The sequence below is a fragment of the Vulpes vulpes genome, chromosome 1 (assembly GCF_048418805.1).
Source record: "Vulpes vulpes isolate BD-2025 chromosome 1, VulVul3, whole genome shotgun sequence".
In the NCBI taxonomy this organism is placed as follows: Eukaryota; Metazoa; Chordata; class Mammalia; order Carnivora; family Canidae; genus Vulpes; species Vulpes vulpes.
The window spans coordinates 15,327,476-15,335,356 of NC_132780.1; the positions used below are offsets into that span (position 1 = coordinate 15,327,476).

Consider the following 7,881-nt stretch of genomic DNA (forward strand, 5'->3'; position numbering starts at 1 on the left):
AAAAAAAAAAAAAAAAAGGTTCAATTCCAGTTCTCTGGACCTCCCTGGAATCAACTTATCTTCCTGCTGGCCTTTTTTTTTTTTTTTTTTTTTAAGATTTTTATTAATTTATTCATGAAGACACAGAGAGAGGCAGAGACAGGCAGAGAGAGAGAAGCAGGCTCCATTCAGGGAGCCAGATGTGGGACTCTTATCTGGGACCACGGGATCATACCTTGAGCTGAAGGCAGATGCTCCACTGAGCCACCCAGGTGTCCCCCTACTGGCCTTTAAAAGGTGATTTGCAATCCTGGGGTCCTGGGATTGAGTCCTGCATCAGGCTCCCTGCAAGGAGCCTGCCTCTCCCTCTGTGTGTCTCATGAATAAATAAAATCTTTTAAAAGAACATAAATATATGGTGATTTGCTCAAGGCCTTCGGCTGTCCAATTTCACCTTTGTAAGCCCTGTTCCATAAGCTGTTTTCTTACCCATAAAATGTGGCTAAAAAAATAAATAAAATAAAATAAAATAAAATAAAATAAAAATGTGGCTAAAAATAGCACATGCCTTACAGGACTCTAGGGCCCCAAAAGAGCTCAGATTTATTTGCATTTTTTAATTTTTTTTTAAGATTTTATTTTTAATCCCTATATCCAACATGGGGGTTGAACTCACAACCTCGAGATCAAGATCCCACTGTTCACCCATTGAGCCAGCCAGGTATCCCAAGTTTATATTTAAAACAATCCTTACCAAACTAAATAAATAAAAATAAAACAATCCTCACCAAATAACCAATGTTATGTAAGTGTGGCTGGTATGGTAATTATTTTCACTCTCACCCATGCACGTCTTAAATTACCCATCCAAGTTTACAGCTTCAACTTAGAAGTCTTTTCTGACCTCCTAAGATCTGTCCAGTAGTTCGAAGAAGAGTGGTGCAAATATCCTGCCCCCTGGCCTGCCTCTGACCCTGCCCTGCTCTATTGGCTCCCCAAGCTCCTGCCACACTATCCTTTCATTTTCCCAAACCCATCAAGCCCCTTTTCACCGTAAGACCTTCGTATGAGCTCTGCCTACTACTACCTGATGTGCTGATCCCTCTGGCTCTAGTTCCTTGTGATTTTTCAGATGTGGCATGAAAATCACTTTTTTAGAGACACTTTAATCTGACCCAGCTGACCTGTGCTCCAGTGTGCTTTTCTCTTTGGCGGCAGAGGAGCATTTTGACTTTTTTTTTTTTCTTTTTTTGATTAAGACCCATCCATCTTCCATGACTCTTTGAGTTTGGCAAAAGCGGGTGCTGCCAAGAAGCCCACCCACTCCCTGGAGCAGAGGGAGGACTGGGCCCCCAGGCAGTGTATGTGTTGGTTGTGTTGTGTTGGTTATGACAAACCATAACCGTGGTGCAAACGAAGGCACGCGGGGGCCCTTTCTCCAAATGAGCAGGCACATCAGCTGGTAAGGGTACAACATTTCATTGGATTACGCACAGGCCAGCTTTCCATCGAAACTGGACAAGCAGATGGCAAAGGCTTGGAGTGGGCAAAGCGGGAAGCGGAAGTCCATGGTGAACGTGTCCGGGGCCACGCGGCCGAACTGGAGCACGAGGTAGTCCACTGAGGAGGAAGTCAGGAACTAAGCCTAGCCCCACCTCTTAACTCCCTTCCAAGGTCCTCTGAACTCAGAGAACTCTTACTTCTCTGAGGCTGTGCTGAGCTCCCACTACGTCAGAAACCCTGAGGGCCATTTAAACTACAGCTCCCAGCAGGCTTTGCAACCGCGTGGAATCGGCCCTGCCTAGAAAAACGCTCAAGGGCTGCTGGGAGAAGTAGTTCTCGTCCTCTCATTACCCTTTGCCCAAGTTTATAAACTGATTCCTAGGAGCTCACCGTCATCCGGATACACGATCTGGAAATTCTTGACCGAGGCCTGAGTGACTCGACCGTGAAAATTGAGTACGTAGGTGCCGTTCTCCTGGCTCCACAAGGGGGTTTTGTTTTGCAGCAGGATGAGCCTCTGGGTGGCCCCCCGTTGGAAGCGACTCAGTAGTGACTCCAGCCCCTAGAAGATAAAGTAGGGGGCATGGTTAACTGCCACCAATGAACTTTTTTTCTTCTCCGGACTCAGAATTTTGAGTCCCTAATCTCTCCTCCTTGACAAACATAAAAGTCTGACAAAGCCCTTCTGGCTTCACATATGACCACCTGCAAGCCATAGGCCCTCTTCTCCCTTAGGACCTAGAGCAGATCCCCCAGACCTTCCTCCCGGCCCTGACCCAGAGTCTCAACCCAACTTTAGCCAACTCACGTTTTGTGGCTGGACACTGATTCTCTGGTTCTGGGCATCGATTTCTGGAATGATCACATTCATTTTCCGTGGTCCTCGGAATCCCAAGATGTTGGTCTCCTGGGGGTAGTATGCTCCAGTTAGCCTGGCTCTTTTCTCCCTCCCTACCGTCCTGCTTCATTCGCTCTTGTCTCCCAGACACTCACATAACACACAGCCCCCAGCTCCTCTCTGATGCGAGCGGTCTCCGGGACGAAATTCTTCCTTTCAGGATTCACCCCATTGTCAAAGATGGTGAACTTAGTGCCCAAGACATTAGATCTGCTCCAAGAGGGCAGTGGTCAGAGTAAAGGTAATTACTGTTTTGCTGTACATTAAGTGCTTTCCTATGTCATCAATTCTTCCCATTAACCCTCTACTTGGGACTTAAGTTCCATATTCCATGTATCCATAGTGCCAGCCCCCTCTGTTTCTTTGATGAGCCATGATTTTAGCCCCCTGCCTTTTAGGAACTTTCCTGCCCCTAAGATGCAAGAATGCACTCATCGCAGCCCTCTCCCATGGAGGGAACTTGGGAGTTCCACCACCTTGCCTCCCAAGAAGTCAAATGTCTCAAATGTCAGCCTCTGCTCCAAAGCCCTTAAGTCCTCTTATTCCCACTCACAGTGGGGCTACCACCTGAAGAAATACACAGCCTGTCAGTCCGGCTCTTAAGATAAAAGGTCCTAGAGCCCATGGAACTTAGCTATGTGGCCGGCTTGTCCTTTCCTCCCCTGCCCCTTCCGCCACCCTGAGGCTTCTTGCTACCTGTTTCTCACACATATCATGGCTCTGCCCACCTGACTTTGCCCACAAAGTTGTTCCCATCCCGAGACAGGTCTGTGGGGTCCAGAGAGATGAGGTAATTGGAGGTTTTGCTTTTTTTTCTCTTGCGCCCAGCCAGAAGGAAGTGCTGTGGATAGGAAGAGCCCATCAGAATCAATTTCTGACATCTGGTTAGGGTTAGAGGTCCAAGACAAGGAGACACCGTGTCCCCAGGACAGAGGAGAGGGTAATGGAGCAATAAGCATCCCAAGCCTTGCTGGGAGATGTGGTTCTCACAGAAGGAAATCATCAGCTGGGTCCTGAAGGGGAGCTTCACATCTTAATATCAACCCCCGCCCCATCACCATGCCTTTCACCACTGGGTCCTGGGTTAGGGCTCAGTCCAGGCAGGAGTGAGCCTAACTTGTGGCAGGCTGGGCGGCTTTGGAGAACAGGGAAAAGCCTTACTTGGAACATTGCAGCGGGACTTTGGTAGGCATTTCACCTCTGGCACTACTGAGTAAAGGGAAAGCCTCTTTTGGGGTAGAGTCCTTGAAGAGAGGGCTGCCACACCACACCTAGGGGGAGCTGGCCAGATTGAGAGGGCGTGGCTTGGTTCTAGAAGGGAAAAATCCACGAGGGGTGGGGCTTGGTTCCTATGGGCGGGGCTTATCCCAGGAATGAGTGAGGGCCTGATAGATAAGAAGGCTCAGTGAGAGGCCGGACTTGGACAAACACAACGGAGCCAATACCTCCAGGGTGTATGTAAGTGGTGGGGTTTTGGACACAGATTGGCGTGGCCTTGACTTTGAGAAAGTGGGCCCATCTCCAGACAGGAGGAGACTTAGTTACGGGCTTGGTTAGGGCCTATGCTACTGCGAGAGCAGCCTAGTTCCGTAAAGGGCAGCGCTTGGCCCTGGAGTTCACAACTCCTAGCTCTCAGAAAGGGGCGGGACTTGCTCCTGGGAGGTGGGGCTTGCTCGAAAGTCCGCCAGCCCGCACCTTCAGGCCGTCGGCCGCCTCCAGGTAGAGATAGTAGAAAGGGAACATGCCCTTGTCTACGCCGCGCTTGTCGCGGCTGATGCGGCACTGCACCGTGAGGCCGGGCAGAGCCGGCCGCAGCACATACGCCTCGGTGTCCTGTCCCAGCCGAGGGCCCGGCGCGCGGAGGGGCGATTGGGGCGAGAGCCCCACATCGCTGCTGCCTGCGCCGACCTCGCCTCCCGGGGCCTCGGACACCGCCGCTTCGGCCGCCGCTGGGGACTTCCTCACAGGAGACTCCGACTTCTGTTTCTTCTCTTTCAAGTCTTCGCCCTAGCCCAGGCGCCAAATTCAAGGTGAGGGACGGCTGAGACCCGCCCCCGCCCCCGCCCCAGCCTTCCCAACTCCTGATTGGCCACGCCCGCTTGGGGCTACGCCCCAAGCCACGCTCTCTGCTCATTAGTCAAACATCTCGGCCACCTGCTGGTCGGCCACTACCTTCAGGGTCCACGCAGCCAAGCCCCCTCCTTATCTGTTCCTTGGTCACCACTAACAGCTTCCCTCTGAAACCACGCCCACTCCATCTACCGATCGAAGAATCCCTTCCAAAGCACTGTCCGATCATCTAAAACCAGGGTCAGTGAGGTCTAGGTGACATATAATATGGCCCAGAGCTACCCAACTGAAACTATCTTATTTTCAACAATACCTGAGTGAGTGTCAACTAGCCCAAACACCGTTTCGCCCTCTCCAAAGCTCGCTGCCTTTCGGTGGGTTGGATTTTAATATATGTCTTTACATCGATTTAAATCCTCCAGATTGACTTCATAAATGGCACACACACAGACACCGCTAGCCTAATCATAACAGGTTCCACTCACCAGGAAAAAGGCCCTCTGATTGGGCTGCAGAATTTTAGACCAACCCTCTCTAGAGTCCGAGGCTAGCCCTCTTCCTATATCCTGATTGGCAGTGCCACCTCCCACCTTGTTGGAAGCCAAGTCTCCACGTCCTAGGTCATCACCATCCATTCCAGGGTCTGGTCCTGGACTGGGTGACTCATATTCATCTCCAACATCCTGGGATTCACTCTCTTCCTCCGCACTGGCCCCTAAGGAGTGGAAGAAGCCAGAGGAAGACTCACACAGGACACTGGGGTCCCAGGAGCTTGGGACAAGGTCACCAGTACTAGCTGGAAAAGGCCAGATATCCTAGGTTCCTGACTTCTGCTTATTACTCATCACACTTATTTCCCAGATCCTCCTTCTCCCCCATGTGCATGGGTGTCCATGCTGGCTGAGTAGGTTCTGACTGCCTTGGGTATAAGGACAGGGTGGGGTTCGAGCCCTCCTTTTCCCTTGTCTCAAAAAGTGAGTGCATCATATATCAGAGATTGGGAACTAAAATGGGAGCAAGGGATGAGGTTTGGGGTGATAATTAAGAGTCCTGTTATTGAATAGTTGGTCATGTCATGATAATAGAAGGTTTGTCATACAATATTAGGAAATAACAAGAAAAAAAAAGAAATAACGAAATACTGATGATGCTACAACATAGAATAACATTAAAAACATACTAAGCAAAAGAAGTCAATCACGAAAATCTTACACTATATTATTCTATTTAAGTGAAATGTCCAGAATAGGCAAATCTAAAGAGACAATCCATTAGTGGTTGCCTAGGGCTGGGCGAAATGAGGTGTGTGTGTGGGTCACTGCTAAAAAGTACAGTTTCCTTTGGGATAATAATGTTCTAAAACTGTGGTGCTAGTTGCCCATCTCTGTAAATACACTAAAAACCAAGGGATTGTAAACTTTAAATGAGTGAATTGCATGGAATGTGAAATATATTTCAATAAAGCTGTTATAAGGGACACCTGAGTGGCTCAATGATTGAGTGTCTGCCTTTGGCTCAGGGCATGATCCTGAGGTCCTGGGATCGAGTCCCTCATCGGGCTCCCTGCATGGAGCCTGCTTCTCCCTCTGCCTCTGTCTCTGCCCCCCCCCCCCCCCCGTCTCTCTGTGTGTCTCTCATGAATAAATAAATAAAATCTTAAAAAAAAAAAAAGCTGTTATAAAAAAGGGGGGGAGGATTTGCCACATGGACCAGGGGACCAGATTTCAATCAATGTCCCTGAAATTACCAGGTTGTTGGTGGGCTGGCCAACCCCTGCGTCGAATCCCTGGAGGCTCTTTATAAGGAGGTGGAAAAGTGGGAACATCCTCCACTGGGACTTCTTCCAACTCTGGAACGGAACTGTCTGGTAGCCAGAATAGGGAGAAGGACTAGAGACTGGGATTTCTGGAGTGGGCAATTGGGGAGGGGGTAGGGAAGGGGCGTGGAGATTCAGATTCCTGAGTTTTGGAGAAGGAGTTTCAGGACCTGGACTCCTGAGTGTGAGAGATGACAGGGAACATGGGGGCCTGGACACCTGGATCCTTTGGAGAGCAAGGACTGAGTTTCCAGACTGCTGGATTCCGGTGGGATTGTAGTTCTAGGGTATAGGGGGTCCAAGGACTCGAGATTACCTGCTTCTGTCAGTGACGCCAGTGGGCCACGCTCACCGCTGCCATCTCCACTGCAGCTCACGATGCCCAGGGCACTGTGGGCACCAGAGCTCAGATGTGCCTCTGGCACACTCTCCTGGAGGAAAGGATTCCCAAGGCCTGCCCCAAGGAGAAGGTGCATCGAGGCCCATTAACACAAGGAACAAACTCCAGTCCCCTGAAAAGATCCGCTTCCTCGCTGACTCCCAGACTCTCTCCGTGATCGACCGCCCAAACGCCTGAGACCCATTCAGAACGTTAACTCCATCCTAAGGCTCAAACAGGCACACCGTGTGGCTAAATTGTTTCGAACTCCGTGCATACACAATCCCACACCGGGCTCTCCGTCCCTCCAGGACCGGTCTCTAGTGGATTATCCATGCCTCGTCCCCCGAACTTTGTTAATTCCATCCCTCCCTCTCTCCTGAATTGAGTCCCTGCCCCTTCCAGGACCAGACCCCCCCCGCCCACCCGCTACCCCAGGCTCCGCCCCAGAGCTCCAGGGAGCCCAATCACGGGCTTCTCTCGGGCCCCACCCTCTAATGGGACAAGGCTCCGCCCCCTCGCGCTCCCTGCCCCGCCCCCGGGCTCCCGCAGGAGTCGCTCCCCCGCCCCTAAGGGCTCTGCACTGGGCTCTGCTGGCCTCCGCTCGCGCCCTCCCCTCTGAACCCTTTGGGCCGCGTCCCAACCACCCGCAGACCCTTCCCTCTAGGCTCCTGCCCGACACTAGGAACTTTTCCTCACTGCTGTCACCTGCGAGGCGCTCCTCCCGCCTCCACCGTCGCCGGGGCCGCAGGGAAGCGTCGGGATTGGCTAGAACCATGAGGGGCTCTTGGCGCTTCCGTCGCTGCCTCTTTTCAAAGAGCAGCCGCTAAAAAAAAAAAAAAAAAAAAAAAAGAGCAGCCGCTGAGGGAGTGGGAAAGGGGGGTTTGGGAGCCGGGAAGACGGGGATGAAGGAGGGCCTGGGGCAAGGGACACATGCTCGGGAGGGAGTCCAGGGAGTCCAGGCTCTCAGTCCTTAGACCCCTCCTTCCTCGGATCCAGGAGTCCTGGCACCCCGTCCTCTCTTACCCCCAGGACCTAGCAGTCCTGCCCCCAGAACCCTTGTTCCTTAGAAACTTTAAACTCCCATCACCAAGGTTTGCTTCTTTAGGGTCCCAGATTCCTATTGTCTCTTTTCCTAATTGCAAACTTGAGGCTTGGAGAGAGCCAACGAGGGTCAGGAATCCCAGTGCCACTCCTGGGGTTGGTGCTCCTGGAAGCTTATGGAGGATGGAAGGG

General features: G+C 51.6%; 1 protein-coding gene across 1 annotated transcript; it reads right to left on the minus strand.

The window, feature by feature from the left end:
* Nucleotides 1–1,444: 1,444 nt before the first annotated feature.
* Nucleotides 1,445–7,463, minus strand: TULP2 (TUB like protein 2). The gene is made up of 9 exons (XM_072756719.1): nt 7,354–7,463; nt 6,583–6,720; nt 5,041–5,165; nt 4,076–4,387; nt 3,109–3,221; nt 2,476–2,590; nt 2,291–2,389; nt 1,873–2,044; nt 1,445–1,599 (listed from the first exon to the last, which is right to left on the minus strand). The coding sequence occupies exons 1-9, from the start codon at nt 7,421–7,423 to the stop codon at nt 1,466–1,468; spliced, it is 1,278 nt and encodes a 425-aa protein (XP_072612820.1). The 5' UTR covers nt 7,424–7,463; the 3' UTR covers nt 1,445–1,465.
* Between the last annotated feature and the right edge of the window lie 418 nt (nt 7,464–7,881).

Coding starts and splice junctions, on each gene's coding strand:
- TULP2 (XM_072756719.1), bottom strand. CDS start 7,423: ATGGTTCTAGCCAATCCCGACGCTTCCCTGCGGCCCCGGCGACGGTGG. Junction 3,222..4,075: donor AGGCGGCCGACGGCCTGAAG/GTGCGGGCTGGC, acceptor TCCTATCCACAG/CACTTCCTTCTGGCTGGGCG. Junction 1,600..1,872: donor GATCGTGTATCCGGATGACG/GTGAGCTCCTAG, acceptor CTTCCTCCTCAG/TGGACTACCTCGTGCTCCAG.